This window comes from Pangasianodon hypophthalmus, chromosome 24, assembly GCF_027358585.1.
Source record: "Pangasianodon hypophthalmus isolate fPanHyp1 chromosome 24, fPanHyp1.pri, whole genome shotgun sequence".
NCBI lineage: Eukaryota > Metazoa > Chordata > Actinopteri > Siluriformes > Pangasiidae > Pangasianodon > Pangasianodon hypophthalmus.
The window spans coordinates 652,842-667,919 of NC_069733.1; the positions used below are offsets into that span (position 1 = coordinate 652,842).

The window sequence follows — 15,078 nt, forward strand, 5'->3', positions numbered from 1 at the left end:
TTCACCCACAGAGCTCTATTATTTATAATATATTTGTAATTATTGACTAATTTATAACAGGCTTGTTAATATAAGCGTGTTTACAGCTGTGTGGCTGCGTCCCAAACCGCGCACTGTGAAGGGCTTTGTCAGAGCAGTGAGCCACGCCTACATAGGACGCGTACTATTTAGTACACTAGAACTGGGATTGGGACGTAGCCATGGTGGAGCGCGCGCTGCAAGGTTTCCCGCGCGAGTGTCCTGAGGGAATGAAAATTAGCCTGATAGCTAATCCAGTCATGTTGAAGTATTTAATGAAGGTTTGTCACTTTTGTCGTCGAATTATGGTCTAAATTGTTTTTATAACGTTATATATATTAAGTCCTAACGTTCTTATGATCATGATAATATAAAAACACGCATTTAAAGCCATTCAGGTATTGATAGTTAGCTAGATAAACCAGGTTAACTCAGTTGTCCCACTCAGCTTCATTGTATTCCTTCATGTTGGTTGTTTTTGACTATTTTTTTTTTTATACATTTATTTACCTCAGATTAACGTTTTGTCGGATTTTCTCTGTAAAATATCATGTGTGGATATAAATATTAAAGTTCCCTGCGTTTTACAGGGTGTTCAGTGTGAGCCATGTTCTTAGTTGTGAAATACAGAGCTATTGACTACAACTATGAGGTAAAAAAATCAACTGTTTTACAATTTAGTTTTTAATTATTTTATTTTTTTTTTTATAAAACACAGACAGGTTATAAATAATATAATGAGTAATCTAGTTCAAATCTACAGGCTTTTAGTGTGTGCAGTGTATGTATATTACTAAATAGGCCATTTAAGCGATATTTACACTAATATACTGTTTTTGTTTATTTCTTTTGTTTTTGTTTTTTTTTACATTATGTAGTGTATGAATGTAAATATATTCACATTTTACACAATAACACATCAGTAGCTATGTTGGACGCATTCATTCAGCCTGAAACTATACACTTTCTTGGTTGTTGTTTGTAATCTTTATTTAATCAGGATAAAAAACTTATTTTCATTTCCATGCCAAGAAGGAAGCAAAAAAACACAACAATTAACATATTAAGACCCCCCCCCCAGAAAAAAAAGTAGAAAACAAACAAATAAACAAATTGAACAGAAATAGAAAAAAATACACAATATTATACAATTAATTAAAGAAGGGTCTCTGGCATTAGTTCATGTTTTTGTATTGTATCGTATGATAAATGACCTGGAGCTCAGTAAATCTCTCGACAGGCTTCAGCAGGACGCAGGGTGACGATGAGCTCGCTGGCGCTCCCGGTTCCCATCCAGCTGGACCAGAACATCTGCCCACGCTCAGGGAGGCTTCAGGACGACTCGTACAGGCGGCCGTGGTGTGGTCAGGAAATCACAAGTCTCTACTGTCACTCTGAAAATCCTTTAAAAATACAGCTTAGTTCTAATTAACTTGACGCAGTTATTTCATTACTTAGTATTTCAACGTATTTAAATATTAACGGTTACGCTGTGACAGACCATGGACATTAGCAAGAGCTGTTTTTTTGGTAAGATTTTATTCGATGTTTATGTTCATGATGGTTCTGTGCACGACGTAGCTACCTCCCACCGCCTGCTGCACTACACACAGACCCTTACCAGGTAGATTAATTAGCATACACGGACGACAGGACTTTTAATAAAACTGAGCAAAGTGCAGCAGGACGCTGATCTACATACACCTCCTGCTTACTACATGCACTGCTAAAAGTATCTAGAGGAAATAACGATGCTTGCCAGACTCGAATAATCGAATAATACCTTTTTATGTGTGATGTGAAGAGAAAACTCCACAGCTCATCGTCATCATTGCAACATCACGCAACATTTTCCACAGGAATTTATCGACTAATTTGTGTCTATGAACGCACGTATCTAGCTAACTAGCTCACTATACTTTACTACACTGTGTTAACTGCTATTTTTAAGACTTGTCCGTTATTTTTCTGAGCCAATCCATGGGTTTAATTCCAAAGCTAAGCTAATAGGAACTTAATCATGATTAAAGGTGTACTGAGACACAGTTCTCTCATTCGTACCCGTCTCTGACAGGACGTTTGGGCACGCCATATGAGCTGGAATACACGGGATCTGTGGTAGATTATCTGAAGGCGGAGCTGCGTCCAGTGGAGTGTGTGGAAAGGTACGATCTGCTTTGGTCTTGGAGTGTTTGGTATCAGTGTAACTAAGTGTGTGTGTGTGTGTGTGTGTGTGTGTGTGTGCAGGTTTACGGTGTGCACGGGCGAGCTGGGGGAGGACGTGGTGCCGAGCTCGAACCCTGCGTCTCCGAGGTGTGTGGCGTCGCAGGAAGCTCTCTGTCTGCTGAACGGAGGAGAGAGAGCAGCTGAGCAGGACGAGTGGACAGAGACCTTTACTGAGGTTGATGTGAACTCGGTTTACTTCAGTGAGCAAGGTCAGCATTGTCACACCTACAGCCTCAGAGAGATGTTCGGTTTGCTTTCTGTCTAATCCTGATAAAAGACGAGGTTATTATCGCTGTATGAAGATGGAATTTCCAGTCTGGCGTCCAGTCCTGCGTGTCGTCTGGTGCCGCAGTGTCGAGTGTTTGAGCGTTCTCCGTTTGTCTTTCTCAGACCTGTTCCTTCCTGAGGAGGTGATAATGAGTGAGAATCAGCTGAAGAGTTTTCTCCCTTCTCTCACCACATTACTGAAGAGATTAAAACCTTATCCTGCGTCAGATCTACTGGATCTCCGTCAGACTGGATCACTGCTTTCTGAACACATCCTGCTCGGGTACTTAACACTTATCCTTCGCACATGAATCCCTCAGGTGTGTTCATTCCTCTCCAAATCAACACTGTTGATGGAAATTATTCCTGACCTGCAGCTTGGAATAATCAGCGTGTAGCCTTCAGGAGCACTTTATGGACCAATCAGAATGCAGCGTAACACAAAGCCGTGTTCAGAACTGTTCAGGTTTCATTATCAGCGTGTATGTTTGTGTTTAATACGTTTGCAGGGAGTTCTCTCCGTACTCTGCTGCGCCCTGTGACGCACTCGCTGGCTGCTCCTCTCCTCAGTGGGATGTTGAAGACTTTGAGAAAGAGACGATTCTGGACGCAGAGGTGAATGAGATTTGCGTGCAGCTCTGAAGCGTAAGCGTTGGAGAAATTATTTCTTGATGACAGTTTGACTCACGTTCTACGTGTGAGTAATTGGTTTGGGTGAATCTGATGGAATCTGTATGATATTGATTACACCATGGTGGTGGTGGTTGTTATTAATTATTATTATTATTATTATTATTATTATTAATCAATTAATAAGGCAAATAAGGTTTGTGATCATTTCTGTTGTCGTTACAGTGAAAGGCTTTTTGGCTGACTCGACTCCATTAGGTCACACTGCACTGAATAACTTTATTTTCACAGGTATGCTTTTATTGTATGTTGTTGTTTATTATTCAGGATCTCATGCTGCCAGATTTCATCGAAACCGACATGCCGCGGACGCGAGAGCTCGTCTCGTGTCATCTCGTCCAACTGCGAGAAGCTCTGAACCTGACTCCAGAAGCAGATGATGAACATGGTTCTGTATTAGACACTCTTAGGAGAGGTGAGCTCGTTCAGCACCTGCGTCTGCTCAGGAATTCTCCTGAACCGTGATCACGTGCGAAACTACAGACTCAACAAATAAATCTAAATTTATCTACAATAAGAGCGCTTGTGCTGTGTGAACTGAACAGACCTTATTTAACTCATTTATAGAAAACGTTGATAGTGTTCTGTAGTGTCTGTAATACAGTAACAGTACTGTGTGTGTGTGTGTGTGTGTGTGTGTGTGTGTGTGTGTGTGTGTGTGTGTGTGTGATATTGCAGTATAACGCATTACTGACTGCAGGCACATGTCTAGTTGTATCTGTGTGAGAGTGCGGTGGTTTTAAATCAGTATAATTAAACATTATATTTCTGTATAATAATGATTTATGATTTCTGCAGGCATGGTAACTTCATCAGAGTGGGAGACTTTCAGTGCTCCTGAGACTGACATCACTGACTCCGCCCCTGAAAGGACAATCTCTCCACGTATATATCAGCTTTCTGAAATCATAATCCATTATAAATATACACAGTACTGCGCAAAAGTCTTAGGCACATGGAAAGAAATGCCGTAGAGTAAAGACGCCTTCAGAAATAATTAAATTAAATGTTTCTACATTAAAAATCCTATAAAGAGCAGTAAACAGTAATAAATGAAACAAAGTCAGTATTTAATGTGACGATCCTTCACTTTAAATAAATAAAGCAGTATCTGAGGTGCAGTGTGTGCAGTTTTATAAGGAAATGAGCTGGAAGTGTTACTGAGCATCTTGCAGAAGCAGCCACAGTTCTTCTGGAGACTTTGACTGTCGACTCGCTTCTTATTTCTGCAGCGAAACCCAGCAGCCTTCATTCTGTTTTTATCTGAAAAGTGTCTCTTATGGAATCTGCTGCTTTCTTTACTGACATACAAACATTTTTCTGTAACGTTTCATTTTGTGCTGGAAAACTAATGTTTGGAATCTAAAAGGTTTTTGTACTGAATCAATAATGTAGAAGTCAGAAAATAAACATCTATAACAAAGTTTGTACTAAAAAAAAAAAAGACTTTTGCACAGTGCACAGTACCGTATCATCTCACTGGTCACACTTCTGTATTTAATCTCCCTTTTTGTGTCCTGATCAGTTCCTTTCAGGTCCAGTGTGGAACTGGAGTTAGACCTGATTCTGTCGCCTCCTCCTCCTCCTCCTTCTCCTGATTGGAAGCTGCTTCTGTCCTCCAATCAGCTCTCAGCTGAGACGCTGTCACCCATCAACACAGTGTAACGCACCACTGTTGTTTTTATTCTCATGAACTTTTTAAACCCATGTGGTTGTGTAAAGCTTGATATATCCTACATTATGACAGGGCTAGAATTTAAACCATTCCCCCAAGTTTAACTTTTATAATGCGAGAAATTCCCTCACAAATGTATTTGCTTCATCTCAGATCAAATTATGAAATACATCAACAGACGCGAAAAAAGAAATCACCGGTTCAAACAGTGTCTTTATTTTAGAGTTGAATTCCACAAACAGCGCAGCACACAGCCGGCCGTCTCTGTCTCTGACTGTCTCTGACTGTCTCTCTCCATGGCCTGCATCACACTCCTCTTATTCACTCAAGGCCGTGCGACGCGCTCGAATATTCTGAGTCATAATGAGTCCAAACGATATTATTTTAATCCCGAAATTCAAACATTAAATGCTGTTTTGCTCTTTATAGTGTGTGAGCGGACAGAGCGCGCCTGCCGACTCAACACCGCCGCAACGAAGCGCGAGAAAATCATCATCTCTCTGTCTTAAATGCGTGTTTTATCCAAAGTTAACATGAATGAACATAAGACAGTGTGTAAAACTAGTGTCCTGCTTACTGATATTAATCCTCTCTCACGTAACGACCCATGTTTCAACCGCATTAATATATAGCTTTAATACAGTTCTTAATGTCAGTTTGGAGGAGGAGAGCATGACACATTTAGCTATTAAGCTGTTTTGAAAACCACCGTACATTAAAATCTGTAGACATAAATTAATGAAGATTATTAATTTAGCCCGATGTGTCAAAATTTATTCTCCCCCCATAATCTTTAAATCCCCCCCATGTGACCCATGTAAGGGGGGAAATTCAGGCCCTGCTATGATGTGATTTATTGACGATTCTGCAGGTGTTTGCTGTCGGAGCGTGAGCGTGAGATCCTGGAGAAAGACGTGTGGGTGGCAGAGAAGCATCCTCAGTGTGTAGCTAGGCTTCTGCTGGCAGGTTAGTAGTTCTCATGTAAATCAGTGTGAATTTACATAATTAAACATCGCTAAAGGCAGTTGTTTGGCGTGTCGTTGCAGAGCCGCGGATACCTGCGCCTCCAGAGAGACGTCAGTCCCTCCCCGAGCTGCTCTCCTGTCTGCATGCTGAGCCGGAATGCCACGACACGGACGCATCCCGCTTCCCCTCGCTACTCCCACTGACGACCCCTGACCCCATTCTCACACAGGCACTGACTGCAGAGACACACCCAGCTGTGAACACACCCGGGCCAGAGGTGGACACGACGGAGCAGTTCACTCCGCTCTCTCTCACTCAGATAGATGGTGAGAGGATCACAGTAGTGCGCTGGATCACCTTATTTTTATTTACATTCATGGGTCTTCAATGAGGTCTTGAAATAACAATAACTCTTTATTTATATAGTGCTTTTAATAACACGGTCAGTCAGATGTGACACACAGTGACTTCATTACACAGGGACCGACACAGGAAACATCACAGTATTAATAAAAATTAATCGCAAATCTGTGGAAAACAGGTTAATTTAAAAAAAAATGTGCATTTATATCAGATTATATATTAACCAAAAGCATGTTCATCAGCAGTGGGTGTGGTTAAAACTGTTTATAAATCTAAACGATGTTTGCAGCTGCAGTAGAGATTCATTTTCAGTATGTGTCACTTTATTTGGAAATATATATATATATATATATATATTAAAAAAAACAACACTTATACACGGCTTTTCTCAAACCTAAGACCATTTTAGTACAAAGCGAAAGCGAAAAGGTCAGTGTCATATTCATCATTCTGTGTGTTTTCTAGAATTGCTGGGAGACTCTGAAACTGTGGGTAAGTTATCATTATCATTATTTTATTTGTTTGACAACAAATCCAGATGATTGTCTCGATGATTCCTCGGACCAATCCTACGATGCGTGTGGTCCGAAGGTTCTTCAGTTCCCCACTCACTCTCATTTCACTACCTGCAGTTAATTAGTTTCATCTTATCCTGTCATATACGACCTCTCGTTAAATGAGAGCGTATAGAGACATGATGAAGAAGAATGAAGCTTGGAAGGAAGTAGCAGAGATCGTTAGTGCCTCTGGTTTGTGCATGTAGCTAGTAAAGATAGTTGCTAATCTGTTCTGTTTCTGTTGTTAGCGCACTCCGCTTCACCCACTGTAGAGAGCAGAGCTACAGACACTCCTGTTCCTGCTTGTGTACGCAGGAGCAAAACTGTGAGGTTCATTCTACAGGAGCATGATTCTCAGAAACGAAGCACTGATACCAAAGACCGTGCTCGGACAAAGACAAGTCCAGCAGCTCGCCATCCATCGAGCAGGAATACTCAAACTCATCCTAATGATACGTCTAACAACACGGCCGAACACTCGAGTCTGCTGAAGCCCACGTCACACACAGTCACTCACACTCCACTGACAAGAGACAACCAAAGAGAGCTGATTAGTAGCGATAATAATCAGAGTAGTACAAATAACGTAAATACTTTCCCTGAGAATGCGACACTTCAGACGAGAAATTTCAGACTGCACTGTACATACTCAGCTGCTCAAAATTATTCAGCAAAAACCCCAGAAACAACATTGAACACTTGTACAAACACTACTGTTAGCACGAGTAATCCAGATAAAGTCTCTTCTGAGACCATGAACGCAGACAGAGATCCGAGTCTGCGCTTTACGCCAAGGAAATGTTCGACAAGTGCTCAGAGAGAGCTGCGATTAGAGAACCGTAACAACACACATCATCACGATGATCTCTCTCCTGAGAGCACACCCCAGAACAGAAAAGGTTCCTTACCAACGCCAGGACGTGCACACGCATATCCAAACAAAGCCACTGCTTCAAAACAGCGGCGAAACACACACACTCAGCCTGGGTTTAATAATCCCGCAAATCATCCCACTCATCTCCTTCCTGAGACTCCAGCCACAAGCTTTACTGTGCTGAATTCTCTATCAACCCCACACACTCACAGAGACACAGTGTCACACACTCCAAACGCTTCAGACACACCAACACAGCTCAGTGTGCCCCAGAACTCACTAGTGACCCACGAAAGAACACCACGTTCAGCATCGAGCAGCAGCGCTGGAGGGAAAAGGACGAGGTCATCTGTCCGCAGACCTCAGGTGTACCTGGACCCTGTGTCTTCCTTTATGATGCTGAGAGGTGTCCTGAGGCCTCAGGTAGAACAAAGGCCTGAAGTGACCCCGCAGCGCGCCACAGGTAAACAGACAGGTCGTGTTTTTAGGGCGAATATAATCAGCTCTGTGTATTTATTATTATGTATGGAAATATTTATGATTGATGATGTATGACAACCAATCAAATCTAAAGGATTTTTTTTCTAGTTGAAGTGATAGCTTGGCAAGAAAAATGTTACATGTACCCCAAATCTACACGTCAGTCATTTCTTTACTTTTAATACCAGAGCTACACGAAGCTAACAAGAGGTTCAACCGTTTTATCTCAAAAGGCTTAACGGAGTTGATCAGCGTCCCAAACAGTTCCATCTTGAATCCTCAGCACATTGTTTGGTGTCGCTCTGCACTAAAGGTGTTACGATTTAAAATTTTCATGGTGTGATAACGTACTCTAAATTTATGCTGGTCTTGGTATTAATCGGGAATTTAAAACACACAATCTGGTGGTGATTGCGGTTAAAAAAATCTGTTTAAACATTCTCTTATATGTAACGAAATCTCCAAAATGTCAGATCTCCTAATTAATCTTCAGGATTTGTAGTTATTCCAGAGGACGTCTGTAGTAATTGTCCTTGACGCAGGCAGGATAAGCGATCTCTTTAGACTCGTGTGTAGTATGTAAGGGTGTAGGGTGTCGGAGTTCTTCAGAGGTGGTGCTGAATTCTCTGACCGACGTCTGAACGCTGATGTGATGAACAGATTGCATCACTCAGGTTGTACTGTTTCAGTGGAAGAGCTTTCTCAGAAGCCCACAGACGGTTCAGATAGGATGGTGCTCCAGCAGGCCACGGAGACGAAGAAGAGCCCTGAGGCCAGCCGTCCTGTTCCGGAAAGATCCGAATGTAAAACTGTACACGTGCCGCCCACAGGTACGACCCCCGCTGCGGGTTCTTTCAGTTTCTTCACTGCACTAATTTGAGTTTCATCACCTGTCTGAAATGCCGGTGATAATGATAAGGTGGGTGCTGAGTCCTGCGACACTCTCTCTCTCTCTCTCTCTCTGTCTCTGTCTCTCTCTCTCTCTCTCTCTCTCTCTCTCTCTCTCTGTCTGATCTCTCCTGCAGACACAGAGAGAGGTGCGTACTGTGAGCTGTGTGCACTCGCCCGTCCTGTTGTTTGCAGAGCGCTCGAGTCAGGTGCTCTGAGAAATCCGGACTTCAGCAGCCTGACTCCTGAACACACACGCTTCTGTCTCAAACAGCAGGAGAAGCTGCTCAGTACAGGACAGGGTCAGACACACACCAACACTGGCACTAAACAAACAACACACACACACACACACACTCTGTACGTCAGTAACACAGCAGATAGAGTAGTTTAGTGTTTGTACAGAAGCTCTAGGAGTTCTAATTCAGAGTATAGTGTGTGTGTGTGTGTGTGTGTGTGTGTGTGTGTGTGTGTGTGTGTTAGGCAGGGAATGTGAGTATAACGATGTGGCCTTGCTTCATATCTTGGTCACATTAAAGGACCTGCTGCTCAGGTGTGACCTCAACACTGCAACAGGTAAACACACCCTCTGAACTCTAAACACCTTCGTCCTCACTCTGTTTTCTGTTGTGTATGATCTGTGAGAGTTAACCCTGTGTGTGTGTGTGTGTGTGTGTGTGTGTGTGTGTGTGTGTGTGTGTGTGTGAGGTTATCTGGAGAAGGCACACGCCACCTGTACGATGGACGGTCTGAGAGAGCTGCTGAGAAAGTTTCAGGTGCTGCAGTATCTAAGCAGGAAGTGGGCGGAGCCTCGGGTCAGAGTGCAGCACCTGCAGGAGCAGATCAGCACCTGGCTGCAGAGGACATCCTTTCAGAAAGTGAGAAGGTTGTGGGGTGTGTCTGAAATGTTAGTGCTCGTTGAGCAGGGGACACTACAGCTCTGTGTGTGTGTGTGTGTGTGTGTGTAGATTCTGATTGTGATGGCAGTGGAGAACGTAAGAGCGGAGTTAATGCTGGCTCTTAGTCAGATACCAGGTCAGTGTGTGTTCATCAATAACTGTTCTGATTAACAGCAGGGAACAGTGATGCAACTGGACCGTGTGTGTGTGTGTGTGTGTTTGCACTGTAGGAAACTCTGTAGCTGCATTAACACCAGAACAGGACAGCAGAGTGGACATCAACAGTCTTTCAGACAGGTGTGTGTTGTGTGTGTGTGTGTGTGCTTGTGTGTAAATGCATTTTAGTGTACCTGTGCATGTACGCCTGTGTGTGTTTTCTTTCCTGCATGCGTGTGTGTGTGTGTGTGTGTGTGTGTGTGTGTGTGTAGTCGGTGTGCTGTAGTGTGTGTGCAGCAGCTGCAGTGTGGGTTTCCCTGGTGGAGATTCAGTGCCGTGTTCGAGTTTCAGTGTTTGAGTGACTCGGCTGTCAGGAGCATCTGCGTAAAGAACAAGATCCACTACACCTGCTTCACCACTGCAGCGCCACCTACAGGTGTCTCACATTATATAACAATAATAATAATAATAATAATAATAATAATAATAATGATGACAATTTCCACAAGATGTTTTTAATCCAATTGACCAAGACGAGACAAACATTCATTGTTTAGGGATTGTGTTCATTTTGAAAGAAGGCTTTTGATTTAGTCCGACGGAAATGTATTATCTTTCTTCGTCTCTACATCACTGCGTACTCACTAAGGTGTGTTAAGGTAAAAGTAATTTACTCTGTGTGTGTGTGTGTGTGTGTGTGTGTGTGTGTGTGTGTGTGGTGAGATCCGGACCCGTCAGCGGCGTGCTGCTCTCCTCTGGACCGTGTTCCTTTTGTGCTGTTGATCACAGAGGGTTTACTGAAGCACTGTGACCTGCTGCAGCTGCTCGAGTCAGCGTCAGTCCCCCACTTCACTGCACAGCTCTGTTTACTCCACTCGTTAGCGTGGAAACACACAGCACTACATTAACAGAATGTAGATTATATAAGAATAATGTTTAAATTATGTGAAGGTGGATAGATGGCTTTCTGAGCCCAGTTCTGTTTGATGAAATGGTGAGAGTTCTAAGGTGTGTGTGAAACGCTGCTGCAGGTATAACATGACTCTCCTGGAGAGGATCCACCCTCCATCCCTACAGCAGCTGGGACCCACACACCTGTATGACGTCATCGCCGTTGACGAGCACACGGCCATCCTGCTGCAGGTGAGATCCTGAGACACACCTGGTGACGTCACTTAACGTGAGACATTTTAATGAAAGCTCAGTGCAGTAGGTGACATCACTCACTGTTTTCTAAGTCTGAACATGTTATTGCATACAAAATAAAAAAAAAAGAGATTTTGGCTTTACGGCTCACCCGCTCCATGGTATATTTGTATGGTGTGTGTGTGTGTGTGTGTGTGTGTGTGTGTGTGTGTGTGTGTGTGTGTGTGTGTGTGTGTAGGAACTGGGCGAGCTGGATCAGGAGCGCGCAGCTGAGCGTGTGGTTCTGAGACTGTCGGCTCTGTCGCTGCAGTTCAGCCGCTGCTGGGTCGTACTGCGCTGCTCCGATCACTACAGCGCTCTGTGAGTTACACACTTCACACTTACGCCTGAACTTCTCGAGGTAGCGGTATCCATGGTGACGGCTTGTTCACTGATTGGTTGGTTGGTTTGGTGTGAGGTTCCACTATTATGTCAGAATTTTCTGAAATGTGTGCAGAGGTGATGAATTGGAGAGAGACTTCCAGAACTTAAGATGTTGAGACATTCAGGTGGATGATGGTTAAAGTTTTTTTCTTTTCCGTGTGCAGTGTGCGTGGTGAAGTGTTCAGTAACCTGGCGTTAGTTTACTCGGCCTTGGTGCTGTTTGGACAGAAGTCCGACGGTCTGGATGTTAAGGTGAGTCACATGATATTTATTTTTTTAAAACACCAAAATTGAAGATTTTTTAGTAGTTTTATATAACAGCTTTCCAGCCTAGCGTCATTCCCAGTAAAATAACACTTTCAGGATCCATGCTGCATGGTTGCCTAGCAACAGTGTTGTCTTACATGTTCTCCACCTGAACGTGGAGTGAATCGTCGAATCTAATTCTGAAGTTTCACCACACTGATACAGCAGGAGCAGTGATGTCACTTTGTGTGTGTGTGTGTGTGTGTGTGTGTGTGTGTGTGTGTGTGTGTGTTTAGGTGTTGCTGGCGTATGACGTAGCAGACGTAGCACGGTGTGTGCATCAAGTCTGCCTCCACACTCTGCTCAGCTCACAGAGAGATGTGTGTAGCTGGCTCGACCGAGAGTGGTTCAGCGTGCTGCCTACGGAGGTACTGTGTGTGTGTGTGTGTGTGTGTGTGTGTGTGTAAAGCTTATAAATCACATTAAGGTAATATTAAAAAAAAAAGCATTTGTGTTAAATCCAAGTGTGTGCATGTTTATGTATAAATTTAGATACAGTACTTTAAATATCACAGCTATATACTGTACACAGTTGTGTGTATCGTGTGTGTGTGTGTGTGTGTGTGTGTGTGTGTGTGTGTGTGTGTGTGTGTGTCAGGAGGAGCAGTGTTTGCTGTATTTCCCGTGTGTGAACTGTGTTGTAGCTCAGCTGCTGCTGAATCGAGCTCCGTCTCTACAGTGGCTGCTGGAAGCTTCACACACTCAGCTGGAGGAGATGTTTCCTGAGATCACACCTTCCATCTTAAAGGCACACACACACACACACACACACACACACACACACACACACACAGTGTGCGAAGGTATCAGCACACTAAAACAAACTAATACACACAGAGTAGTGTTTCTGTTGCACATCGCATGTGTAAGCGGTCAGCAGTAAGCAGTGCTGCTAGCTCCGCCCCCTCCAGTACCATTCACCTGGTACCAAAACCATCCAGCTGGAACCTTCAGTGGTTCCTGTTTTATACTGTCAAAGCGTCCTGTACTCACAACTTGAAAAATAACTAACACTAACACACAACATATACACACACCACACACCTATGCACAACACACACAATCAGAGACTTGTAAACGTGTGTGTGTGTGTGTGTGTGTGTGTGTGTGTACGTAGATCTTCAGTGACAGTACAGCTGCACACAGACTCAATGCTGCTGCCACACAGTGTGAGGATGAAGTCACACACATCCACCACTGGGGTCTGGATAAGGACGAGCCTCTCTCACACACACACTCAGACCCGTTCCTCATACACACTTCCACAGCGCCACGCAGCCCCGCGTTCATCCACCAGCCTGGAACTGTGGGTAGCGGCTGGTTAGGGGCGGAGTCAGAGAGTTTGACGAGCACACGCTCGCCGAATTCGGCTGAAGAACAGACACGGGGTAAGAGCTGCGCAGGTAACACACACACACACACACACACACACACACACACACACACATACACACACACATACACACACACACACACACTCAGTGTTAATTAGTGATGTTTAATTGTATGAACAGTAGCAGGGGATTTCAGTGGAGGAGAAGCAGATGAGCTGCAGACTCTGGAAGCATCGTCTCTGATCTCCAGTCTCTCTTTCACACACACACACACCGTTCCCTGCACACCGTTCACCCAGACCCCGTGTGCTCACCCGACTCCTGCCCTCCTACCCCACCTGTCCCGTCAGCAGTGGGAGGGCAGCAGCAACGTACCTGAGAGATACACAGAGAGGAAAAGACCAGCAGGGGGCGCCATACACACAGGTACACAACATACACTGACATTAAATACATCATATTACACCTCAAGTCTCACTCCTTTTACTCTCCTCCACTAGCTACCTGTCTGTGTGTGTGTGTGTGTGTGTGTGTGTGTGGCAGTGTTTCCCCAGTGTAAGAGAGGACGGCTTCTGTTCGAGAGAGTCCCGGGACGGAGTGATGGCCAGACACGACTCAGGTTTTTCTAAACACATGCTGTCGTGTTCTCACACACACTCCTCGCATTAACACACACTAACGTGGTCCATTGTACACCTTCTCATCTGCTCACAGACAATCGGTTTAGTTCATGTTAGTTAATGTTCATTACATTAGATGTGTTGTGTGTTGTGTGTGTGTGTGTGTGTGTGTGTGTGTGTGTGAGAGAGAGAGAGAGATGTTCTTCATAGGAACAGTAACATAACATACCGAGTCACTGAAGGTTTTATATCCTTTCACATCTATGGACTGAGAAATATGGACTGATGTGTAAAGCAGTAAAGTTAAAATTCCTCAGTGTTCTCTTCATCTTCTTCATCTCAGTGATGTTCAGTATTCGTTCAGGTATCTTCAGAGTGGCAGTGGACCATCCATCACACACACACACACACACACTTCAGTTTAGCATAGCCAATTCACTTACTGGAGGAAACTGGAGAACCCAGAGGAAGCAGCGCAGACGTAATGTTCAGTATAAACAATGAATTAATCTGACAGAGTGAGCTGTAATCATACAAGCTGTGTACTGGAGGAATATCTCTACATACACAGATCAGATAATACAGCTCTTAAACACTCCTGTTACTCTGTTCACTGTGTAAAGTTATACAGAAGTCCTTCAGTGTGTCCTTCACCTCAGTGCAGGTGAGAAAGCGTGCGATGAAACACATGGGACTATATCACACACAATAATCACATTTATGATGTGTTCAGACAAAATAAACTCTTTTCTGTCAAAGATTATGCTTCGGGTCAGTAACTGAAGTTCAAGCTCCATGCTTACCTCTAGGCGTTTAGTGATTAGGGGAAAGTTTGAGCTACAGTCACTTACGAGCTTTTGAGGAGTTTATCCTCCACTGTGTATCACAGACGCACAGAGAAGTGTGTTGTTTAAGAAAAATCATGACATGTACTTGTTGTAGGCTCTGAGCCCAGACTCCAATCCTCTCCCTCCCTCCCTCTCCCTCTCTCTCTCTCTCTCCCTCTCTCTCTCTCTCTCTCTCTCTCTCTATGAGGGAAAACTCTCATCTCCTGTCACGGAGGTTGCAGGTTCAAATCCCGGCTTGTTCCTTTTCCCGTTTGTGATTGATTACCAAACATCAGAGCTGCATAACTGTTGGCAAATCACTGTGTGCTTGGGAACATGTCCACTTCAGGATGTAAATCCGCT

General features: G+C 43.8%; 1 protein-coding gene across 4 annotated transcripts; it reads left to right on the forward strand.

Annotated features, from left to right (window-relative positions):
• Positions 1 to 61: 61 nt before the first annotated feature.
• Positions 62 to 14,031, forward strand: LOC113528158 (protein shortage in chiasmata 1 ortholog). Of its 4 annotated transcripts, XM_053229154.1 has the most exons (30): positions 212 to 299; positions 609 to 670; positions 1,259 to 1,382; positions 2,093 to 2,183; positions 2,266 to 2,453; positions 2,635 to 2,794; positions 3,021 to 3,126; positions 3,469 to 3,616; positions 4,000 to 4,086; positions 4,727 to 4,862; positions 5,748 to 5,842; positions 5,923 to 6,168; positions 6,671 to 6,697; positions 7,011 to 8,099; positions 8,806 to 8,946; positions 9,142 to 9,306; positions 9,488 to 9,580; positions 9,713 to 9,882; positions 9,973 to 10,039; positions 10,134 to 10,200; positions 10,332 to 10,495; positions 10,783 to 10,894; positions 11,091 to 11,202; positions 11,444 to 11,565; positions 11,793 to 11,880; positions 12,171 to 12,302; positions 12,533 to 12,682; positions 13,052 to 13,322; positions 13,449 to 13,694; positions 13,812 to 14,031. In XM_053229154.1, exons 2-30 carry the CDS (start codon positions 626 to 628, stop codon positions 13,895 to 13,897), a joined length of 4,728 nt encoding a protein of 1,575 aa, XP_053085129.1. In that variant the 5' UTR covers positions 212 to 299; positions 609 to 625; the 3' UTR covers positions 13,898 to 14,031. The 4 variants fall into 4 exon arrangements, with proteins under 4 accessions (XP_034154784.2, XP_034154783.2, XP_034154782.2 ...); XM_034298892.2 differs by lacking the exon at positions 609 to 670 and having other exon boundaries at positions 67 to 299; positions 13,452 to 13,694; XM_034298891.2 differs by lacking the exon at positions 609 to 670 and having other exon boundaries at positions 70 to 299.
• The last annotated feature ends 1,047 nt before the right edge of the window (positions 14,032 to 15,078 follow it).

Coding starts and splice junctions, on each gene's coding strand:
- LOC113528158 (XM_034298891.2), top strand. CDS start 201: ATGGTGGAGCGCGCGCTGCAAGGTTTCCCGCGCGAGTGTCCTGAGGGA. Junction 2,184..2,265: donor CCAGTGGAGTGTGTGGAAAG/GTACGATCTGCT, acceptor GTGTGTGTGCAG/GTTTACGGTGTGCACGGGCG. Junction 4,087..4,726: donor TGAAAGGACAATCTCTCCAC/GTATATATCAGC, acceptor TGTCCTGATCAG/TTCCTTTCAGGTCCAGTGTG.